We start from the raw sequence: 25,297 nt of genomic DNA, 5'->3' as shown, positions 1-25,297 counted from the left end.
TTATTTTATTTTTTTTTAAATCAGACATCTTAGAATATAATCAACCCAGCCCTGTAGAGTGATTTATAAGATCTTGAAGATTAGTGGAGCATATGGCCAGCTTAATGACCCAGCTCTGCAAAAAAGATCATCAGTCATGTTTAGGCAAACATGACCTCAACAACCCTCTACTTCCTATGACAAGTTTAAGTCTAAGTTTAATGGTAAAACCATGTTTATTGATTAATGAAAGTTCTGATACAATTCTGGACTCAAAATGATCTAAATTGCAGGTATTTGCAAAAATCTTGAATTTCATGTCCTTATAAAACAGTTTAGGTAGTAAAGGTTAGGAATGTACAATGACTGTGTTTTTAAAAGATGGGCACAATTCAGAGAAATAGATTCTTGTTTCGAAGGTATGTGTCAAAAAGAATTTTGAATTTAATTGACATTGAATAGAATAATTGATTGTAGCTGTACATAGCTAAATAACAGCGCTAAATATTGTTATGGGGAATAAAAAAGGTCACTAAAGAACAAAGGGTAAACATCATTTTCAAAACAGTTTTAGTGTTTTATATAATAATAAAAAATACATTACAATTGCATTGTTAAACGCTTTATTACCAGTAAAGAAAACAAGAAAAGTATAGTTTTTATTCACTTTTACAAAATCAAAAAATATCACACAGCAGAAAGTAATACTGTCAATCATGGCATTTCATTTCCCTAATCCTACATAGTGGTGTTCTCCTTCGGTTCCATAATTTGTGTTTGAAGTTTTTTCATTCTACAACAATCTTTTTACACATTTGCTGACTTACTGCCCATCCAGAGAGAGAAGTCAGCTATCTGCAACCCTGCAATGAGTGGGTGTAGAAAATGGATGGATGGATGGATGGATGGATGGATGGATGGATGGATGGATGGATGGATGGATGGATGGATGGATGGATGGATGGATGGATGGATGGATGGATGGGCAGCTGACAATTAACAAAATTCTAAATATCAAACAAGCTTATAAAGACCATTTTATTGTTTTTGAAGTTAAGCATTCAATATCTATTCATGTATATATTCCTGTTAATTATAACAGTGAGGCATATCTCTAACATAATGTGTTAGCTGCTATATAGTAGAATAAAAGTACATTAGGTAACAAAAACTCTCAGCTTGGACACCTCATTCTTAGCTTTACTTGTGTGCCAGTGAAGTACAATTTTGAATATTTGTATGATTTTCTATTTCTTTGTAAATATAATAGTTCTTAGACCGTATATTAGGTTCTAATGGTGATTAAGTGATAATATCAGACATTTGAAATATTAACTGTTACACAAGAAGTTTGATTAATTTCACATTGCTGGTGCAACCATGCTAGTTTTCCTCATTACACTTCTATTAGTCTGTTGAATTTATGACTCTGATCCAACCAACAATGGAGTCGGTGAGGATGGCGATGTTGGTGATGAGGGCGTAGAATTGGATTTTTCATTACTTTCGGGGAGATCTGAGCCCAGGTTGCTCCCCACTGAAGACCGGGTGAACCTACGGACGTTTTCACGAAATGATGGATACAAAGACCTGACCGAGCTCTGAGACCAATCAATGCGAGGGTTGACTTTTTGTAAAACTGACCGCCGAAACAGGATGTATACCCACGGATCTAGGATTTGGTTCCAGGTAGCGAAGCGGATCCAGAGGAGTAGATATTTCACCGTATATCCAGTCCCGGCCAAGGCTGTCGTGACAATGAAGACCTAAAGTTGTGCAGATTTAGATTTGGTAAAATATCCAACAAAAGAGTCAATAGAAAGATGAAAAAGAAGACAATCCATTAGGAGACATTAATAAGAAGACAGAAAGGATGAAAAAGAGAGAATATCAGGAGTGGAAATTTTGAAAAGGGGGAAAAAAAACAAACAATAAAATTGGTTAATATTGAAATTAAACTAACAACAATAACATGTATTGATATGTACATAATAGGATAACACTGTCATGGTAGTTGTGAGGCAAGATAAACAATAGAACAGTAAACTATCCCTGCTGAATTTAAGATGTTATGTTTGACTCCTCCATGTACAGCAAATCATGCAAACAAGCTAATTTTAGATGACATGTAGACCAAGGATGACCTTTTTTCTCTGTTTAATTTTTCACAGACTTTAAAATGTTTCTTTCTAGTAGGTCACATTGAGAAATGCAATGAAAAGTATTGCTTTGTGCAAATCCAGATCCCTTTCTCCAAGGATTAGGTCAAAGAAATCTCATTTCATGCCATTTTTATTTTTAATACTTATTTTTTAAAATGGACAATGTTAGGTTTTACTGCAACACTGTTTTTCTCCTGTATATAGGTCTAGGTGATTATAATTAAGGAAATAAAGGAATTGGAAACAGCAAAAGAAAAAGCATTCTGTATTTCCTAGAAATTAAAAGAAAAAAAAAATAGGCTGCAGTCCCCATCTGTCTTTTCTTTGGAAGACCAAAACAGAGACTTACTCAAATGGACTGACCATACTTCATTAATTTTACAGAAGGTAATTTTAAAGTGAAAGTAATATCATTAATAATCATTAAACTCATTATAGGACAACTGGGTTTAAGTGGTTATTAATTATCAATAAATGTAGCTTTAACGAAAAATATAAAATAAATTCATTCTTCTCCCATTAAGCCTACCTTTGAGCTCATAGTGCATAAAATTAAGTCAGCCTTCTTTCACATGCCATCTACTCTCTTGTCCCTTTGCTGTGAACTCTATTTGGATTAGAATCTGTCACAATTATTTAAATACAGTAGTAAGTTTATTGTTGGATAAGAAGGATAAAGTATAGAGAAAGTAGATCATCATAACCTTAAAGTAGCTGATATTATTACAGTGATATTATGATTGTTGTGACTGTTAATTTCTCAGTAAAGTTGCATTCAACTGTGAGATGACTGATGGGTTCCTTGTATGTACAGCCCAGTTTGAGCCACCCATATTTTGAGCAACTGTTGCAAGCCCCCTTCTTCTATTGTTTTTGATTTTATTGAATTATGATGTCAGGTTCCCCCTTAAAGAAAGCAGAAGAAAAAAAATTTCAAAAGTCATAGTCTGTAAAACTGCTCTCTGAGTTATTTTCTGGCAGCGCTATCTCTTGGCACAATTTCAAAGACAACAGCTTAGATTACCAAATCTGGGAATGTAAGTAATTGTTTTAAATGTTCTGTATTTGGTAAGTTATTTCAGTTGTCCAAATCCCCATGATGTCTGCTTTGTACGACGGAGTATTAGGGCCACACATGAAGAGAAAAAATATTTTTGCCATGACGAGATTAAACTCGACAGGTCGACTTTAAAGTCGCCCTGTCGACTTTAAACTCGCCATTTCGAGAATAGAGTTGAAATGACTGAAATGTTCTCAAATTCAGAACTGCGAGCCTGGGTAAGCATAGGGAAAGATGTTACGTTATTATTGGTAGGCCACCGCTTCCTGTGATGATTATATAGTTGCAGCACGTCAAAGACTACCTTCACTCTTAAAACGCAGACTGCAGCTGTGGAGCGCGGTTGCTCTTTTCTCCAAACTTTGGAATGTCGAGATTAAAGTCGCCACGATATATAAACTTTATTCTCGAAATGGCGAGTTTAAAGTCGACACGTCGAGATTAAACTCAACATGACATTTCAACTTTATTCTCGAAATGTTGAGTTTAATGTCGAGTTTAATCTCGTCATGGCAAAAATATTTTTTCTCTTCATGTGTGGCCCTAATACTCCGTCGTAGCTTTGACTTTAGTGGGCTTCAGCAAAACAAATTAGTTGTCTGTGATTTGAAATATATGTATATTGAAATGCAGATTTTTTTGTAATTTAATTATAAAAATAAATAGCATTTTAATTACATTTCACTAAATGTAAATTTTCTTAATTTTTAATCTTCTGATTTTGTTACTTTAAAATGTTCAGTGACAGTAAAGTGATATCAAGCATCAGTGTGTTCATATATGCTTACCCCAAATAGATCTTTTCTAAATTTCTGTATATTTCTATAATGGACTTTGTTCATTTTCAGTAGGTATGTTTCTTGCATTTAGAGTTGCCACTAGTTTCAACCCAGAGGCTACTTCTACTGGATATACTTCCTTGTGGCAAAAAAGACGGGCATTTTTTGTCCCTTTTTAGACCTAAGAGGACTCAATCGGTATCTAACAGTCCTTCCCTTCCACATGCTCACCACAGCAGAGGTCCTTCAGACTGTTGCGTGGGGGTTTGGTTTATGTCAATAGATCTGACAAATGCCTACTTTCATTTGCCTATTGCATTTGAACACCCGCCACTTTCTCAGGTTTGCCTATCAGGGTCGCCATTGGCAATTCCGGGTGCTCCCGGGGTCATCCGGCATCACAGGTGTGAATCTGTTGGTATGATAGCACATGCTCGAAGGGAACATTCAGTGCTTTCAGCACCACACTCTGGTCATGCCTGACTAGAATTTGCTTTAACATTGTGTGGCTTTTTTTTCTAAATAAGAATGAAATTACTCGCTTAAACTGGTATTTAGCGAGGAGTTATATAATTTACATTTATTTATAGTAAGGGATGTCAACGGATTTTACAAATCAAACTAAATTTTGACTCTGGAATTGAACCTTATTCCGTTTATTTCTGTAAAATAGCAAATTGTTAAGAATTACAATGTATTTCTTAGCAATAAATTCATGAGATGGATGAAAGCATGCAGTAAATTATACTTATAGGTCACATGATTGGTGGGTTAGAATTGTTTAATTCAAACAATAATGAGATCATGGTGCATAACCAGGGGTTTTAATCAAAAAAAGGGTAAAAGCATGCTGGTGAAGCATGCAAACAAAAACCCACAGTTAGGATATTATGGGGTGAAAAGTGCCTGTTTAAACAGTGCATCACAATTGCTAATTTGTTACTCGCCTTAACTTGGACACTGTAATCAAGATGTATATCCAGGGGTCAAGAATCTGATTCCAGGTGGCGATTCGAATGAAGAACAAGAGGTTGCCATCACTTGTGGACGGATTTAGTGCGCTCTTCAGAATATATATCTGTGCGGGACGCCACATACCTAAGGTTAGACATTCTGTAGGCTTGACTGGGAATGTGTGCCAGCACTTGACATGCATGGAAATTGAGTAAAGGGAAATCCAAGATTTTGAGGTAACGTCCTGCAAAATTACTAAAAGCATAAGTAACAAACAGCCTTTGTAAACAAATCGACATAACGAATTGTGAAGTACAGTAGGTATATTTATTTATTTTGTATTCTGAAAATGACTCATAAATTAGTCTTGGTAATTAAATGTTGGTAGACCTTGGTGATATTTAACTATGTAATTTAAATTTTTTTTAAAGCCCATTCAGAAGGTTATAGGGTGGAATGTTCAGCACCTATACACACCAATATAATGTATCCTGAAAGTAACGGATGACCTAGTGGGAATTTCCTTTAAAGGAAATGTTCCTTAATTTTCAAAGCCTGTAAAATGGCATTTCGACTTAGGTATAAAAGTATCATGTCATACAAGATAGGAAAAAAAGAACAAAACCTTTCAGATTAGATTGTTAAAGGGGCACATTGTGAAGACTAAATGAAGCTTGCAATGGAATGCAGAGAAATTAGCTGGGCGCTTTCTGATGCCTTATTTGGGTTTAAAAATCTGAAACACTGAGCTGATAACAAAAAAGTGCAGAGGATTAAAGCTTAGGTCAAAACCTCTCCTTTGTAGCACAACCAGTGGGTTGACGCACCACACAGTCAAGACTTGAGTTCTTAACTTTTTTCATGTTTCCTTGTCAGTGTGGAAAGTACTGGAAAAGAAAAGGATTTAAGTGTATACAGGTTTTGTGGGAATCTACAAAAGTACTTACCTCTGCTGGTCTTATCACTGCACAGCACACACCATCATAGACCAGAAGTTGAAAAAGAGGTAACAGCAGGCCTGTGTGCAATGTTGGTGACTACCGTTGCTGATACATATACATATATATATATATATATATATATATATATATATATATATATATATATATATATATATATATATATATATATATATATATACTTTTGTCACATTTAAAATGTACAGTTTTAGGGAGATTTTAAGCCCTTAGAAGTCCTCCTTATAGTAGATACAGTCCAGCTATGTGCAATTCAACCAGAGTTTAATAAAAGAAAAATCAAAAAAACAAAAAGGAGGGTAACTATTTGTAACAAAATGTATATCTCTACCATCAAATCCACTTTCTTGCCGCAAATGTCTCAAATGGATTTAGACCTGCTGTTTGTCTAATTTGAAAAGATGAATATGCATTGATGTAAGACCCTTCCATAGGAGTTCTGGATATATATTTTCAAGGGCCAAACATCCCTCCCTTGGTTCCAGTGACAGAGGTACTTCTGTATTCTCCATGTTTTCAGTTCACTTCAACCATAACACTTCTAATATGAATTTACTGCAAAAAAAGTAATTTTTTTCTTTCTTTTCTGCTCATTGTCCTATTTTTATTATGTATTTCTGATTGGTTGAGATTACCTTTTGGATGGGAGCTGGATTGTCATTCTAGACAAAATTCTGGGCAGACAATTGCAATTTGTTTTTACAAAAGTTGTATTTCAGGTGGATGGTAAAAGGGAAAAAGTTAACTACCCCTTGTCGCAGGTCTGAAGCCTTTGCCCTGTTTCCTTCCAGTATTGCCCTGTTAATCTCCCTATCAAGGAGTATCACTCCTACAGCAAGACCCCACCTACTACCTCATTCTGAAGTAGGGGTGGTGTGTTTAGGGTGATGAGAAGAGTTAGTTTTCCTGCACATACAGTGCTTTTTATGAAGGTGTATTGTTAAAAAAGAATTCACTGGAGATATGTCTTCAAAATGTTATGTGTCCCAGGAATTCTAGATTTAGGGAACATTTTAGGTCCTATTTTTAAAAACTGGCCTTTTTCCTTAATATTTATCCATAGAAGTAAGATTGGTGATGCATACAACCAATAGTTGTCCTGAAAACAGATCCCCCCCACCTCTGCTGTAGCTCTTTGCAGCTTCTCCGGGGTTACCATGGGACCCTTTATTACCTAACCCTGCTCTAAACCTCTCAACAACATATCCAGCAATACTCTGTTTAGAAGTCATCTTATTGACGTCTATTCATTAATGTTCATCCTCAAAAATCCTGATTCACTCATAACAACTGTAAGGATACTGAGAATAGAGTAAACCATGTTGGACTCTATACGTATGCTAATCGGGTAACTTCAGATAGATAGACAAGTCTATCTGACTTGGGATTTTGGAGTGAGGGGATGGGTGGGGATATAACATTTACCTTCTTTATTTATTTTTTGTGTTATTTTTTGTATAAGAAAATCATGCTTTCACCTCAATTCTTCATAATACATTTATTTTATCAAGTTTCCTAATTTCTTTTATACCATTTATCTAAGATTGAGATACAATTTCACATCAAAGTCTAACACCTTAACCAGAAAATTTGATGGATTACTTTGAAAATTCTGAATTATAAAAATAAAAGAAAAACTTGTGGAAAAAAAAGAATGAAAATGAATGAGATAAAAAAAAAAGAATATCTTACCAGTAAGGGGCACCAGCATACTGTGGCAATGGTCATGATTAGTATGAGCTGCACCATCATTTCCATTTCATGGTCTCTGCGCCGCTGTCTCCTCTCTGCTCCACAGCATAACTTGATCAGGGTCACCACACTCACAGTGTTCAAGAAAAAGGATGTAGCAATGCTGATTAGTCCAACCAAAGAGAAGAGCAGTGCAAATGTCCAGTCACCTCTCTTGGAGGTGATGTTGATGAAACACCAGGAGCCAGGTGTTTGAATGTGGTAGCTACCAAAGCCTAGGATTGGCAGCATCGATATGCTTCCAGCAATAAACCACACCATTAGCACCATGGAGACAGTTCTTTTCTTTGACACTCGGGACGAACGTACAAATGGGAGGTTGATCCCAATAAAGCGTTCAATGGCCATGGTGGCACCAAGTAGCAAAGGGCACAATCCATAGAAGACCATAGACATTCCCATGAAGTTACAAAAGTGGCAGGTAGGATCTGACTTACTCCAATCAACATGTGTAACATAGAATGAGATCACAAAAGAGCCAGTGACCAGCAGACCCATGAAATCCGTGACCACAAGACCACCCAGGAAGATGAGAAAGAAAGAGCGTGATTGGTTTCGTGTCTCCTTGCAGGATTTGATCAGGACAATAAAGGCGATAAGATTTGAGATGAGGCCCAGAGTGGTGAAGGTGGCTGAGTAATAAACTTTACCCACAGCAGGGGCATATATATATGGAGTACTGGTGTTGGCATAACAGGATGAGACGTTGCTTGAGTCGGCCATGATGCTCAGGTGGAAATTCAGATCTTGAAATTCAGATTTGAAGACATGTAGTTTGGGAAAATCACTTCATCCAACCTAAAGAAATGAAAATAGAAGTTGCAATTCAATTGTCTATTTAAACATTGATTTGGAGATACAAATAAATGTTTTTAAAATGATATACAGTTTTGTTTTTCAAAAAGCTACCCAAGTAACTTCTGAAACCAGTAAAAACATTGAAATAGACTACAGTAGTTGCATCAGGAGGTTTTTACTTCTCAAGCGAAAAATAGGCTATGGATCAAACACTGGTTGGGAAAGATTCTTCCAAAATTCAGCATTCTGTTATTAACATTTCATGTGTCAATATTTCTGTCAGCAGAAGGCAAATGTAAAAGAATAACACCAACATGATAACTTCAGGATTCTTAGATTAAGTTAAAGTATTTCTTGAAATCCCAGTTTTATAAATCACTTTGAATCTACCAGATTGTTATCCACCTTGAAAACTCCATTCGAGTCCTAATTTATCCTGTTAAATTTTATTTTTTTTTTTATTGAGTGAGAGGCATGTATATAACAGAAAAAAAGGATAATGTCTAAGAGGAACCTATGTAGGCTTTTCCGAGCAGACCTGGAAGAAGAGTCTGGGGAAAAGAAAATCTGTGAATCTCTGCTGAGACATGCTGTTCATGGAAGATGACAAGCACGAGCGCAATATAAGCCCCTTTTACACTACCCTTTCGAAACCTAACCGAGAACGGTCTGTGTCAGACACAACTGAACCCAGTTGTGGCTTGGTTCTCTGATAAAGAGCGCATAAGCAACCAGCGTCATCTCCTACTGTATTTACAGTGAACTGACTCATTTTGCTGGTTTCCCCCCCCCCGTCCGTATTTGCAAGTCATGGATCTCTTCATCTGCACACTACACAAACTTCTTCTCAGCCTATTAACAATATATGGCATTGAAAGACTGTGCTGCTACCTGGAATGATGCCGAGACCAAGGTTCTCATTGGAATTTGGGTGGAGGACGCTACACAGGCACACCATTTTGTGAACGTTATGGGCGTCACCATTTTTGTTTGCATAATTCCTGCCTTGAGAGCTGTAGTATTGTGGACTGCCGATAGGAGGTGAGGAACAGTGCTTGTGTGATGTGTCATAAGGAACCAAGCTCGGCACGGTTAACTGATCCAAGCTCGGTCCAAACTCTGCACGGATCGGTTTCAGAGGGGTAGTGTAAATGTATTATTAGAGTAAGCTCAAACCGTTGTTAACAAGGAAAGGGCTTCATCATGAATATCTTCTGCCGTAAGGGAGTGGTTGAACAGCAGGGCATTAGAATCGCTGAAAGGCCACAAAGATTTCGGGTTCATCTTTTGCGGCAAGACCCAATACTCCCATGCATACCTGCCTGTGTGAAGCCCAGTGCGCTCCATAGGGGATGGGTTCAATGCAGAGGACAAATTTCCACAGTGGAACAGTTAAAGATACTAATTTTCTCCTTTTTTTTCACATATTTTTTTCTGAGTAGATACAACATTTAGTTTTTCAATAAAGATTTCCTCTATTAACAGCCAAACTCACCTGGCCCTATGTATAAAAGTTCCTGAAGCTGTCTGTTTGACTGTGTCATCGTGCTGGCAACAGCAGTTATCAAGAATATGTAATGTAAACTGGCAATGAGTGACTTACAGTACATGGCAGTGTAAATGGTTTCTACCCATTCTTGTCTGCAGAATCAATTTAATTTAGTGTAAAAACTTTATTTGAAGGAAACCGGGCTTACGCTCAGTTATAATGAAGATCCAAAATGCATAGTTGTATCAGTTTAGGAGACTTCCAGATGAGTAACCTTTAGTTTGGGAGCTGCCTTATTTGCAGTTTTTTAAAAACTGGAGGCCTATTGTTCTAACCAGGGCACACATGTCAAATCACTTTGTCAAGCCAGTTGCACACAAATCACCTTCCCATCATTAACGTCTATTGTCTGGCATAAGTTGCCGAATCCGGATTAGTCTGTTTGTGTAATTTATTTGGAATGTGTTTCACTACTCCAGTGGTTAAATTGCACCCCACCCTAAATGCTACACCATGGCACAGCAGAGGAGAGGCAGGAGCTCTCCTCTGCTGTGCCATGAGTTTATCCATGGGTTCCTTGTTTCATCCGTTTTGAAAGAATGACTTGACTTCTTGCTCAAGCATCATTTATGTATCTACACCAGTGAGTTAGTCTTGTTCCCTTGTGAGAGCGGAACTCTCTTCTCTCCACCTTTTCCATGTTGATTATTGGCCATAGTTGGGAATAAAGTTGGAGCCAATGGCACACCTACAAAATGTCAGCATAAAAGTTTGTCTGTGTTCTTAGACTATGTTGTAGAGAGACAGAGGTCAAACAGTTCATATGCTTTTGGTTGGTGGATTAGGGCTCTGATTGAGGTTTTCTATAAGCACAAAGCCTTATGGGCTGGTTATACTCCTGCAGCAGTGTGTTGCAATGAGCTTATTGCAGGTATGATACAGATATTTTTGATTTATGCCAATTTTGAAGCATGGTCTGCGCTATGTTATTCCACTCCACAACACAAGAGGGACAATCACAAACTAGCTGTGGGTCTAGATAAGGCCAAGGAGGCTGGACCATATTTAAATCCCAATGCATGCCAGATTTTAACATGATGGTGAGCCATTTAAACAAGACACCAATAGCAAAGCAGACATAGTTACTTTTAATTACAATGTGTGTTCTGATGATCAGAACACAGCTTTTTATTTATCCATCTAATTAAAATAGATACCCTCTTTACAATAGTTTAAGTAAGGACGAAACCTGTGTTAGTATTTACAGGAAACTCCTTGTAAAATATTTAGGCCACTCCCCTTAAATTGGAAGGCAGATTCCAGTTTTTTCCAAGATTTGAGTCTTTCCAAATTTTTCCCCCTGCATATATTATATTGCAACGAAAAAATACACAAGCGTAGGAAAAGAGCATTGGTCAGATGATGAAAAAGACAGTTTAAGTACCTTTATTTGACTCTAAAATATAAATATGAAGAGACATTTTGTGTTTTCTTTGTTCAAAGTTCAGAGCAATCTGCAAAAATAGCTAACTATTATTTATTTTAAATAAATATAAAATGGGAAAGATTATTTAAGGAATTTAATAATAATTTTAGAAAGAAAATAAGCAGCTTAGAGTAGCAGAAGTGGGGACAAGAAAAAGGGAGAGTGACTTCTAGATTACAATACAGAGGAAGAGCCATATCCTGACAGGAAATGCATTTCCAAGGATTGTGATGACAGAGGTGCAGAAATATAAAGTCCCATAACTGACCTAAAATATTGTTTCAAGGAGCCCTTGAAGGAGCCCAAGGAGCTAATAAAAGTATTAGCTTTCAGCAAATATTATCATTTCAGGATTAATCACATAGACAGAGGAAATAAGATTATTTGCTCTATGCAAACTATTTGTTTTCAATGGATTTTTGAGGATACGGATAAAACAAACAAACAATAAATAAATAAATCGCTGCAGGAATATACTAAACAATCTCATATTTTAAGTCTTTCTCAACCCTTTTTCTTGCCATCTTACTTCCCAACAAAGATCACTACTGCAAAAAAATATATAATTGTAGATGCCGAGTCAATGTTCTAAAACTGTTTCATGAAAAAATATATTTGCCTATTTAAAACTGTAACAAATTAGAAACTAGACAAACATCCTGCACATTGTTGAACTCAAACATCCATCCGGCTGCTACTCTCTCAAACAAACAACGCTCAATGGTATTGATTAAAGGTATAGTAGAGGATTTTTGCAAATCTTTAAAAGACCTGCCGTCTCCACGTAAAAAAAAAAAAAGCAACCCTGTACCTGCTCCCAAGAGGGAACGGCACAAGCCCATTTCTTCTTCTGCACACTTTGCTGTTTGCATCACTCATGAAAGCTTTCCAAAAGAAGTTTTGCAGTTTTTCTATTATTTTAGACTCACAAAGGGTAAGTGAAAATGGGGAAGAGCATGTAGGATGGCCTTACGTAAACATAAAGCCAGAAGGATTCACAATTAGTAGCACCACTTATTTTGATGATCCACCCCGAAAAAGAACATTCTCCACTATACCTTTAAATCCAAACGTTATGTATTACATGAACAAATACTGAAACACATAAAACAGATCACTACAACAGATGAAAATAGCTGTTGTGAAGCGCTCTGAAATAATAAACTCTAGAAACCATGACAAGAGTTCAGCTCAAGATGACTGTTCTGACTGATTGATGACTTTTCCCCCTCGACTCATGTGGATAACCTCCTCCCTGTCTGGCCACTGTCAGTCAAAAATCCTTAAGTATCCTTAAGTATGTTTGCCAATCAGCATCAAGCACCAGCTTCATAGACCCGCCCCTGCTCCATAGACCCCCCTAAGAGGTTCAACTTCACTGGAAGTGACACATTTTGGCATGTTATCCAATCAGGCCTCTTCTCTCTTGCTGCTTGCCTGAATAGACCAAGGCTCAAACCTTAACAGAGATATCTCATAGAGGCCGACAGGCTCCTGCTGCTCCATAGCAAATGGGGAGTTGCACTCTAGAGGGGAATACTTCCTGATTAAAGCGCAACATACTCAGGAAATTAGGCGCATTTTAGCACATATTTAATGCAGCTTAATGACTACATTTATGAAGTTTGACAATGCAAATTTTACCAATAATTTTACAAAAATTAACAGAGCAGTTTTAGTCTCTCTAGTATCTAATGAGAAATTGCTACAGTAACAAAAACATTTTTTTTCAAGAGTGGTAGAGTTTTGTCTATTGGTTTCCAAGAAACTAAAATATGTATCATCAGATAATGTACATGCCTGGCTACTATTGTTTAGCATACATACTTGAAACTGGAGCAAAGTAGACCACAGGGAACTCAAACAATGAGAAAACAAGTCTAAAGTACAGATGCAGTCACGTAACCTGTAACATGTTACTTTCACTTTTGAATGAACAAGGACAGGTGAAAGAAGCTTTTGGATTCAGTATCATCTTAGTAAAGGTGGATGTAAATTCAACAAATGTTCTCAAAATTAGAAAAAAAATATGAAAGAAGAGCTGCATTTGCCATTTGTGTTACCCCTTCATTCTTTCTTGTTCCTCCCCATTTGTCTCATCAGTCACTGGTTGTGTCAGTTATCTCACTGTCACCAAAGAGATAACTGGCAGCTTTATTGGCTTTACTTATCTAATTTGGAGATGTTCAAACTTTATCATTTAAAACGTAAGAAACCGGTTTTCCAACAGATTCATTTTTATTACATGTGACATTCAAGCACAAACTGCATCACTACAAAGCTCTAGTAAGTCTAAGATAATAAAATGTAGGTTACTGAAGGGTGTGGCATGCCACTACATGAGTTCTGCATCAAAGTCCAACTGTAAGTAATTTGATCTTAGTTTAAATAATGCTGTCCTATAAATTTCTCAGAGGTTTGTCAAAGAACATTAGTGAACTACCAGCACAGACTTCTGCCAAGCATCATATTTTACCCCAAATTGTGATATTAATTGACATGAGGGACACCTCTGATAATTAAACTAAAATCCTTTCATAAATTTTTCAAGTTACAGTTCAACTGGCAGTTAAGTTAAATTGTAGACAGGATCAGAGCAGGCTTAGCTATTAAATTAATATCCCAATCTGTGGCACAGCTACCTGAATAACTGACAAAAACACAGGCATGTGCAGACAGCTCATGTGAGGCCACCACAGGGCTGGGTGGTAAAGAGAAACAGGCAGGTCAAAGAGGTTATGCTACAATATAGGGCCAACATTGATTTTATAATAGCTTGTACCTTATAATAGTTAGAATTCATTATATTATAAAAATTATCCTAAAATGTCATCAATGCTCTTAAAGAAAGACACATTTAATCTCAGCTAGATCTACCTGGTTAAATAAAGGCATGAACTAGGAACATTTTGAAGTCTTTTCTTGATGAGAATTGGCCCTGCTGTTTAGTGTGGTGCATTTGGAATTTGGCCCAGCTCTGTGTGGCGAGTTGCTTGTTGTCTCAGTACATGCATGAGTAATTGGATAACGCTATTGCTCTTTTTTTTTTTTTTTTTTTTACAAATAGAACCTTACCTCACGTGAAAATAATAATATTTATTTTTTTGCTATATATTATTCTCAAAGATTTTACTATAAAATGTTTTTTTTTTTAAAAAGACCATTGAGACACATGGCTTTAAAAACATGTGGCTTCATATTTTGATCTTTGTTTGTCTAAATAAATCAAAGAAGTTAAAGCTAAAGATGGATTTAGCTCCTCAATCTAGGGGGAGTAAGTGTGGTTCACACCTTCTAAGAGCTGTGATTGGTTAATGCGAAAAACAAACATTTTAAAAAAACTGACACAAATGTGTTGTAATCAATGTACAGGAACTGACCGATTATTGAATTGAGGTTAGGAAATGATGATGACCTTTCGGATATAAAAATTTAACCCATCTGTCCGTTTTACTGTGATTGCTCACTTGCTTGAAACTGTTACATTTATCAAAATGACCATGACATGATGAAAAACCTAAGCTGAACTCAATTCACATCTTAGTCCTAAACCTAACCCCCAACCTAACAAGATAATCCCTCCTTATAGGGATCATGCAATCGTCCCCACATGAACCTGTAAGGTTCCTCACACACACACAAACTCACACCTAAGGGAAATTTAGAGACACCAATTAACTTAAACTCATATTTTTGGACTTTGGGAGAAATTTGGTGTACCCACAGAGAATCCACACATGGTGTGCGTGTGTGTCTCATGTTTTTAATTCATTGTGGGCCCACAATCTCTAATTTTTTTTTACAGAAAATGTAAATGGTACAATGCCTGGACCCTGCAAGAGGGAATGTTACTGGGTCAGGAGTCACATTTAGGACTAAGGGGTGAATTGAGTTGAGGCTGTGGGTAGGTTTGAACCTGTAATAGTTAGGTTTAGGGTAAGGGTCATGCTTAGGCTGTAGAAATTAATGAAAGTTAATGGAAAGGCCCCTAAAGACAGTGAGACAAGTTTGTCTGTGTGTTCTGTGGGTGCGTTAATGGCTATATGTGCATGTGTGCCCTGCCATGGACTGGTGACCAGGATGTACCACGCCCCTGTAATCCTGATGGATAAGCTGCAGTGGATGGATTGATTTATTCACAAGGTAAGACTCAGTCTCTGCCTTAATAATGACATTTGTTGGAAGTGTCCAAAGAGAAAGGAGAAGATGTATTCCTGGAAGTCTCATTAACAGAAAGCGTCCATTTACAAAAACAATCAATATGTTACAGCAGACACTGTTTTGGAAAATGAGTGCTCAAAAGCCGCAAAAACCTTTTATCACTTCTGATAATAAAGCAGTATCAGTGCATAAGTGTCAACTGTAATAGACTTCTTGCTTTCTGAATATTTCATATTTTCCACCTTACACCTGTCAAGTTTTAGATTTGAAAAAATAAGGGGAATTTGAATGATATTTTAAGACATATATGCAAGAACTCTAAAACAGTTGTCAACCAATTGAAAACTACAATTTGGTGATCAGATTGACTTGCGAGGCCTGAAGCATTTAGGCTTTGAGTGGAAGATCGTTTTTTGTATTTTTTTTGCCTTTTTAGAATTTTGCATTACAATAATACAGGAAATTTACAAGGTACTGCTAATACGAGAGAACAGCAGGAAAGAGGGGTAAAACACGATAATTTCCCAACCAAAATGAGACTCTTGACATCTATAGAACCTTTGTTATGACTGTTATACCTACCCACGCCCTGCCCACTTCCTCTGTAATCACGAAGTAAACATCACCAGTCTACCTACAACTTTTTCAAAAACTTAACCTAACCTTATCTAAACCTATCCTCCCAGTCCAAGATTGAGTCATCATAACTTTCTCTGCATGACTTTATAACATTCTCTTTCTCAAAAGCTTTTTTTTTTTTTTTCACCCCATTTTAATTTGGAAATATCCATCTCTACATAAATGTTCACTTTAAATCGCAGGGTTACATTTCAGGGATGGTCCATTTCACATTACTTTCAAACAGAGTTCAGTAATTGCCCGTTGTTTATTGCATTTAATCTTCAATCAGGATTACAATATGACCAAAAGATACATCTACAAAAACATCCAGGATCAAGAAGATAACTGAACCCCTCAGACAGTTTAGGAGATTTCTCTTTAGACGACAAGCAAGACAAGTCTGAGAATTAACAGGTTTTGTAGCAGGAGGTATTCTGATATTATCTGCTGCTTTAAGGCTATAAAATTATACAACTAACCTTCAGCTTTTTAACTACAGTATGGAAAAGGGATCTGTACTAAATGTGAACTAGAAAATTTCTAAAGAAATTTTGAGGGGGGCCACCTACTGCCCGTCTGGGTAACTGGGCCAATACGGCCCTGGCAAGTGACGTTGGGGCTGCTTACGCCTTTGAGGGCTGCTGAGGGAAGCAAAGAGGGCTAGGTCATGGGCAAAGAGAGCTGTGTGCCACTTGTACTGAAATCTGGGAAATAGACGTGCACAGCATATGATGCACAAGGGTAATATGGGTTGTCCATATTGAACCGCAGTGGGTAAAGCGCAGTTGGCGGGCTCTGCCCGCCTGCTAGGAGCCCTTGCAGCGATGAAAAGAATCACCAATGGCGGGCTCCGCCCGCCTGCTAAGAGCCATTGCAGTGATGAAATCACCATTGGCGGGCTTCGCCCGCCTTCTAAGAGCCATTGCAGTGATGAAATCACCAATGGCGGGCTCCGCCCGCATGCTCAGAGCCATTGCAGTGATGAAATTACAAATGGCTATGAGCAATATGCCAGAATGTATGAGTGTGTATAAGGAAGAGGCTTTTATTCTGTAGAGTCCCTGTAGTCTTATTTTGAAAGTCTATCATGGATGTGCATCAAAAGAGGGGTCATGCCCAGCAGTGATATAGAATCCATTTCCAAATGTTAAATCACTGGTTTTCCATGTTATTAGGTGAATAGCTGCTGTATTACAGAGTAAATGGGAGACTTTTATTGTGAAATTTGCTCTGGGGTGTGTTTTGAAAAGGTCACTAGAGTCTAATAAAAACAACCTGGAAGAGTTTGGGTCATAATGTTGAGCCATTTGCATCAATTATTGCATTAGTATAATCTAGAGGCTTTTATTTTGTAGGGTCCCTGGAGTCTTATTTTGAAAGTCCAACAGAGTTGTGTTTAGAGAAAATGTTCAGACCCAGCAATCATAGTTGATGACTTTCCAATCGTTAAATCACTCTTTTTCCATGTTATTAGGGCAGTAGATGAAGCGGAAATGGGAGGCTTTTATTTTGAAATTTGCCATAGGGTGTGTTTTAAACAGTCTCCTAGAGTCTATTCTCTAAAATGGGGTTGAGTTTGGGTCATAATGTTGAGCCATATAGGGCAATAAATATATGTAAAAAATATAGAGGCTTTTATTTTGTAGGGTCCCTGGAGTCTTATTTTGAAAGTCTATCAGTGTTGAGTGGCAAGGGAAGTGTCATGGACAGCAGTCATATAGTGTCCATTTTCCAATGTTAAATCAGTGCTTTCACCCTCCATTGGATTAATATGTGCTGTTTAAAACAGCAGAGGTAAAATCTCTTTGAAGCACGGTTACCTTGACAACGCTTAACGAGCCTGTCAGTGACAGAGAGAAAAGCGCAGCACTATCGTTCCTTAGCTCTCAGGCTTTTTTGAATGGGAGGAACAGCTGCTGAACAAACGACTGCTGAGCAAAAACCGTAATAGGTATTAGAAAAATTCTTTCAGTGAAAGCAACATCTATCCTTTGTCTCAGACTGGGGTAACCTTCATGTCTGTAGGTCTTTCACAACCCAAAACGAAGCACAAACAAAATGGCTGATCCCACCTGCTCCTCCCTTTGTTTAAACTGCAGCACCACACTCTGTCACCTTTAAGCTGCTATAGCACCCCTCCGAACAAACGACAGCTGAGTAAAAACCGTAAAAGGTATCTGAAAAATTATTTTTATCTAAGCTAAAGCTATATCTTGTCTTCAATTGGAGTAACTTTCATGGCTGTAGGTCATCTACAACCTGAATGGGAAGAGAAAGAATAAGAAAAAACGGGTCCTCAGTCCTTAGCTTCTAACTGAGCTAGCTGCAGCAACACACTCTCACTCACCTTTAAGCTGCTAAAGCCCCCCTCCGAACAAAGGACTGCTGAGTAAAAACCATAAATGATATCTGAAAAATTATTTTTATCTAAGCTACAGCTATATCTTTACTTCAATTAGAGTAACCTTCATGTCTGTAGGTCTTTCACAACCCAAAACGAAGCACAAACAAAATGGCTGATCCCACCAGCTCCTCCCTTTGTTTAAACTGCAGCACCACACTCTGTCACCTTTAAGCTGCTATAGCACCCCTCCGAACAAACGACTGCTGAGCAAAAACCGTAAAAGGTATTAGAAAAATTCTTTCAGTGAAAGAAACATCTATCCTTTGTCTCAGACTGGGGTAACCTTCATGTCTGTAGGTCTTTCACAACCCAAAACGAAGCACAAACAAAATGGCTGATCCCACCTGCTCCTCCCTTTGTTTAAACTGCAGCACCACACTCTGTCATCTTTAAGCTGCTATAGCACCCCTCCGAACAAACGACTGCTGAGTAAAAACCGTAAAAGGTATCTGAAAAATTATTTTTATCTAAGCTAAAGCTATATCTTGTCTTCAATTGGAGTAACTTTCATGGCTGTAGGTCATCTACAACCTGAATGGGAAGAGAAAGAATAAGAAAAACGGGTCCTCAGTCCTTAGCTTCTAACTGAGCTAGCTGCAGCAACACACTTTCACTCACCTTTAAGCTGCTAAAGCCCCCCTCCGAACAAATGACTGCTGAGTAAAAACACTAAATGATATCTGAAAAATTATTTTTATCTAAGCGACAGCTATATCTTGTCTTCAATTGGAGTAACTTTCATGGCTGTAGGTCATCTACAACCTGAATGGGAAGAGAAAGAAAAAGACAAAACGTTTTCTCACACCTGATCTTTTAATTGAGCTAGCTGCAGCAGGTCCCTCTCACCCAGCTTTCTGGTGCTTAAAATGTCCTCCGAACAAACGACTGCTGAGCAAAAACCGTATGAGTTATTCAAAAAATTCTTTCACCGTGAGCGTCAGCCATCCTTCGACTCCAACTATGCCAACTTTGGTGTATGTGTGTCTTTCAGAAAAATATTTATGACGAGTTGAAAACATATAATGTCATTCGTTTTTCTCCCCACTGCTGCTCCAAAACCAATGAAAAACGGCTCTGATTTTCATCGACTTTAGGTCGGTGTGGAGCGTTTTTAAGGAAAAGTATTAATCCTACCGTAATTCTGAAGACATTGTGTGAGTCCAGGGGTTTCAGCCTACAAACTGACCAAAAATGGTGACTCTAGCTATAAATATGTGGCCGTGAGGGCGATTTTAAAATGTTTTTTGGTCTTAAAAAAACGGCTGCCTCACACTCTAGCTTTTCAGTCTCTCCACTCTAGAAGGGTGGATTTTGCTAAAACTTTGTGGCGCTTGAGGTCTGATTATACAAAAACCGTAGCAGTTATCAACATACCGTCTTCAGTTTTAAATAGACGAAGGATTTATCTACAAACTGAGCTTTAAACTGTTTTTCTACATGAATGTATGCCGACACAGTGAGGTGCTGTTTTTTATGCTTTTTTTCCCTCTCCCCATTCATTTCCTATGGGATTTTTTTGCGACGTTTTCGCTAATAATTCGCAAACCTTCGGACTAATGAGAAAGTTTTATACAAGCACGCATCGCACCATTGGTCCCTACGCGTGTGCCAACTTTGGGCCCGATCCGACGAATGGTGCGTGACTAGTTACACGCCGAAGTTTTTAGGGGACGAGGAGAACTATAAGCTATAATAATAATACGCGGAATAAATATGTGCAATAGTAATAGGTGGGCCATGCCTTCGGCATGTGGCCCCCCTAATTAGTTTGAAATTCCGTCAGGTATGTTTAGAATATTTAAGAATATTTTCTCTGTTCGTAGTATTCAAAAACAACAAAATGAAAGTAAATGATTAAATAGGACACAGAAGGTTCTACCACACAAATGTATAAACAAAGGAACATGCTCGGTTTGTAGGCAGGTACATTTCTTTTAATAAATGTTTTTAAGTATTAAATTGCATCTTACCACAAAAGAGGTCTCCAGAGTTAAGGTGTTTTTTTTTTTATCCCTTTCAACTTGCTCCTTTTTTTATGACTTACAGTGCTGCAAACAATACACACAGAAAAGTGTGTAATATCATACAGCCTCTAAAAAGTCCCAGCTGATTACAAATCAGCAGTTCCTCTGTATCATCTTTACTTCATTTTGCCGACTGTGTTCCCTCCTGCTGCAGCACAGATACTCATCTATGCTATTCTGGACACATTTCCTTTAACTCGAGTAACTCCTCCCCCGGAAAACAAAGGGGAAGGGCTCAGGGAAGATACACATTATATCTTAAGTATAGAAGTTCATATGGGGATACTGTCCTGTTTTTTTTTCTTAATAGCTCTCTTCATATTTCTGTCTTGAATAAAGGGAACATTTTGTAAATTAGAAAACATTCTTGTTTTGCATCAAATACATTTAAAATCATGAATATAATGGGAAAGAACAAAGACCTTGGTAAACTGTGATGTTAGGCTCCTGACTACACTTAAGAAGCTGGTCCACATTAATGAATACCAGCTGCCTGTGTATAGCTATTAGTAGAGATAAAATATAGCAGTCCTTTTTTTTGCATTTGCAAAGTTATTTCAGTGTGTTAAAAAGAGAGAATCTGATGAACATGACTAAAATTTTTATATATTTTATCCAATTATCATTATTGTTGTATTTGCTTCATATGTGTATCAATAATAACAGTTAACAAGAAACTGGATACAGTGACCTAATGTGGTCATGTTGCAAGTTAACATGCATTCATAGGCATAGCTGCTCCTAGAAAAAATGTTACTTCTTAATTATAAAGCCTGTCAAACACTATTCAAATCCACAAAAATCAAAGAAAGATACTTTAAATTTCTATTAATTATCAATCAACGCACTGAATGCACCTAAAGCACACAGAAACTATGCATGTGTCTGCAGCTCTCACGGATAAGGCAGCGGCAAAAAAAAGCCATCGTGCTCTGAAAATACAAAGTGGGAGTGAAACAGTGCATGCCTAAACTTTATTGTCCAAAAGTAAAACCCATCCCCTTTTCCCATTCCCAAGTGTGGGGTGTTCAAATCGCTGCACTATGCCACTTGAGTAAAACTATAGACTTCATCTGCTTGGTATGTGAGAGTGGGATGGGGGCCGGGGTGACAAATGGCCTGCAGAGTACAGCTTAGATTAAAAACAGCATGTTGAAGAATCCAGCAGACAAGATACAGGCACATTTTCTGCTGCTTGCACATACCGGGAGAACAACTGAACACCATTATCAACATAAAAGACTTGTAAAAAAGACATAAATTTAGTTCACATATTTTTAAATGCTCTATTTTAATCTAAACTTTGTGTACCGGGGGTCGGCAACCCAAACTACTCAAAGAGCCATATTGGACCAACAAAAAAAATCTGTCTTTTGCTGTAAATATTTGTAAAAGTCTTAGATAAGCCTTGTATGGTAAGTGTATTAGCCCACTATAAAAAGAGGACTACGTGGGCTTAAATATATAATAAGCATTCATGATTAAAGGTTTATCCAGTTGCAAATGTCACACCCACAGTAGCATGAGGTGACGGAGAACTTGTGAACGCTCTCACGGTGCGCTGCTTTATTTTTTTTTTTTTTATAGAAACACAATAAAAGAATCTTCCTATGGTAGACGTGTTTCTGGTGGGAGGATTTGATTGAATCACGAGGAACTAAGCAGGAATTGACATCCATCAGAGCAGTGCTCACTAACCCTGAAATCTCACATCCTCTGTCACAAGCGTTCCTTGGTGTTATTTTTATTTTGAGGATTTGGGGAGAAACAAATTGAAGCACAAAAGCGCTACCTATTCGATCTGTGAGGGGTTTTCCATGCTTGCAACAAAACTAGCAGCAGTAGTGGAGTTTCGAGATGCAATCCACTTTTTAAAACTATCTTTGGGCTCCTCTAATTTATTCAGAAGTTCTGCAATCACACTTTTTCTTTCACTCCCAGCTTGTTGATCGGCTGCATGTTAAGCATGCTTTCCCTGGAAAGGCCTTTCCAAATTACTCTTTATTCTTTTATAACTTCTCAATACAAAGCAAAACTGCAGACAATACTTCCGCATTGGTAATGAAAGCAAATGGTTCGCTCCATTCTTCTTTGAATCCTCTGTTCTCATCAGGTATCCTCCTTTTTTTCCCTTTGGGATCCATAGTTTGAGACACACCCACTGGTTTGTTTGCCTGGCACCGCACCGTGCTGAAAAGTGTGTTGAAGGCTATGACCACTGATCTCTATGGCTATGACTCAAATTTTCATTAACAGAAATGTTTACATTTATTTATTTATTACACAAATAATTACAGCACTGTAAAACATAAAAAAAATGTTATTTGACCTCCTGCACACCATAGTAAAATAAACAAACAAAAAAATCAAATTTTTTAAAAAAGCCCCACGGAGCGGCAAGGGTGGAGTAAATAGACAACATTTAAACTTTACAAAAAAGTTGCACACATCAATTTCAGGCCATGATCAGCTCTACTCTAATCACCTTACTCTTTCAGATTGCCTTCGTTCCTGTGACATCATTTTAATTCATAAAGTTCTAAACTTTCTGTAGTGTGGCTGTTTTTTAAACTTTTAAACTGTGCTATCCGGGTGCTGGTGCCTACCTCCAGCTGTCTATTGGCCAGAAGTGGGGTACGCGCTGGACAAGTCACAAGTCCATCACAAGGCAACACAGAGACAAACAAGACAAACAATTTTTCATGCACACACACCTTAGGAGAATTTAGAAAAGCCAATAAACCTAACAGTCATTAATAAATAAGCATAACAGTTTTTGGACTGCAATAGGAAGCAAGAGTACCCAGAGAAAACCCATGCATGCACAGGGAGAACATGCAGAAAGATCCTAGGCCGGGAATCAAACATGGATCATTCTTTCTGCAAGGCAGCAGCGCTACCCAATGTGCCACTGAGAACCCTAAAATTTGCTATCTTTGCTATATATATATATATATATATATATATATATATATATATATATTTTTTTTTTTTTTTTTTTGTGAAAAAATATAGTAAACTGTGCTTTCTTTACTATTTTTTGTGTATTTTAAAAAATTAATTTGGTCACTAAGCACCCTGTCTTATTTTCTTTTAATAATTTTTTTATGTTTATTTTTGTTGGTGAAATTGATAAAATGGTCTAAATCTAAATAGCATTATAGGTACATTTAGAGTAACCCCTTAAACACAATTAACAAGGTCTTTCAACTTCTTATTCGTTAATTCAACAAATCCAGGTTTTTATCCTGCAGTCTTATATAACTTGCAAATATGTTTTATTAACACTGTTTCTACTTCTCATCTTTAATACTCACACGCATAAACTTACTTACAACTTTCAATTGCTTTTCTTCTTTGTGTCATCACAAAAGCTCACTCTCTGATTCAAAAGGCTTTTTATTCATTTACCAAACAGCATTCATTCACAGGATTTATTAGGCTTATATTAAATGATCCACTTTTCGCAACAGCAGCAAATTCACACAAGGAATACATTTAGGTAAATGTTTCCTGTCATCTGTAAAGTGATTCAAAATAAACATTTATCTGGCAAAGAAACAGGATACACAGTGCTTTTCCATTTATTTGACTATGTCTGATCATTTTTGTGCTTTCTTCCTTGATTCTGAATTGATACAATTGTACTTTCATTCAATGTAAGTAAAATGAAAGTATATCATTCAACTTTATAGAATAAAAATATGTTTGCTGTGAAAATTGTTACTTTTGTAAATGTAGGAAAACACCTCTCTCTTCATAAATACATAGGCTTCCTAAATTATTGATCTGATTTTGAACTGAATAAACTTTCAAGGATAGCATAATATAAATAATTATAATAACTTGACATTAACAGCGACAGTTTGAATAAAAAAAAATCATAACAAATTTGTTTTCACTCTCTAAGACCCTGAGGGTCAGTCTTCCTCACAGTCTGCATTATGAAGAACAAAGTGTCATATTATAAGCAGGTTTATGGTCTAAACTTGCCAAACCAAAACCAAAACTTTCCTTCACATCAATTTTCAAGTTCAGTGACTGTATTCTACAGGTATAGATGTAGAAATTTTACCAAATCCTCACATTTTCACAGGAAATAATATATTATTTCAAATAAATTTATTTAAGAAAATATCTGAAAACAGTTTGAAAAGGAAGCAGCAGTCTATGTTTCGATGCTATCTATTCAGTCTTGTTTTTGTTCATCCCCAATAGTTAATATATATTCAATTTTTGATTTGCAACCCTACAATTCCCTTTAGGATGTTTTACAATGTTAGCACTTTAATTTAATTAAGTTTATGGTACCTAATCATATACTTACCTTTGCCATTCTTCAGGTGATGCCAACTTTAAATTTAAAAGCATTATTAAATAATTTCTGCTCTATTCTCTACTCTACTCAAGAACATCTCCCTAAAGTAGTATTACTGTAATTTATAAGAACATTAACATTTCTATGTTGTTTAGCCTAAACCTGTTTTCCATGCATGGAAGCGGTGTTCTTCTATATATGAAATTGATCTACTCTAGCATGTATAAGCAGGTTAAATCTCTTGTGGTCTGAAAATTTAGATTTCTCTTATTTCGTATATTGATTGATGCTATTTACTTACTATAGTTTTTTTCTCTCAGTCCATATCACCTG

The 25,297-nt window shown here is 37.0% G+C and overlaps 1 protein-coding gene across 2 annotated transcripts; it reads right to left on the bottom strand.

Annotated features, from left to right (window-relative positions):
• Positions 1 to 588: 588 nt before the first annotated feature.
• Positions 589 to 20,825, bottom strand: tbxa2r (thromboxane A2 receptor). 2 transcript variants are annotated; one of them, XM_038291783.1, is made up of 4 exons: positions 20,593 to 20,825; positions 7,604 to 8,461; positions 4,928 to 5,058; positions 1,567 to 1,745 (listed from the first exon to the last, which is right to left on the bottom strand). In XM_038291783.1, exons 2-4 carry the CDS (start codon positions 8,384 to 8,386, stop codon positions 1,700 to 1,702), a joined length of 960 nt encoding a protein of 319 aa, XP_038147711.1. In that variant the 5' UTR covers positions 8,387 to 8,461; positions 20,593 to 20,825; the 3' UTR covers positions 1,567 to 1,699. The 2 variants fall into 2 exon arrangements, with proteins under 2 accessions (XP_038147709.1, XP_038147711.1); XM_038291781.1 differs by lacking the exon at positions 4,928 to 5,058 and having other exon boundaries at positions 589 to 1,745; positions 20,593 to 20,824.
• Between the last annotated feature and the right edge of the window lie 4,472 nt (positions 20,826 to 25,297).

Source organism: Cyprinodon tularosa, unplaced genomic scaffold (assembly GCF_016077235.1).
Source record: "Cyprinodon tularosa strain WSP-4 unplaced genomic scaffold, ASM1607723v1 ctg30, whole genome shotgun sequence".
Taxonomy (NCBI): Eukaryota; Metazoa; Chordata; class Actinopteri; order Cyprinodontiformes; family Cyprinodontidae; genus Cyprinodon; species Cyprinodon tularosa.
The sequence above is the reverse complement of the archived record's forward strand: the minus strand, read 5'-3'. Positions and strand labels throughout refer to the sequence as shown.

Coding starts and splice junctions, on each gene's coding strand:
- tbxa2r (XM_038291781.1), bottom strand. CDS start 8,386: ATGGCCGACTCAAGCAACGTCTCATCCTGTTATGCCAACACCAGTACT. Junction 1,746..7,603: donor TATGCTGGTGCCCCTTACTG/GTAAGATATTCT, acceptor GCACAACTTTAG/GTCTTCATTGTCACGACAGC.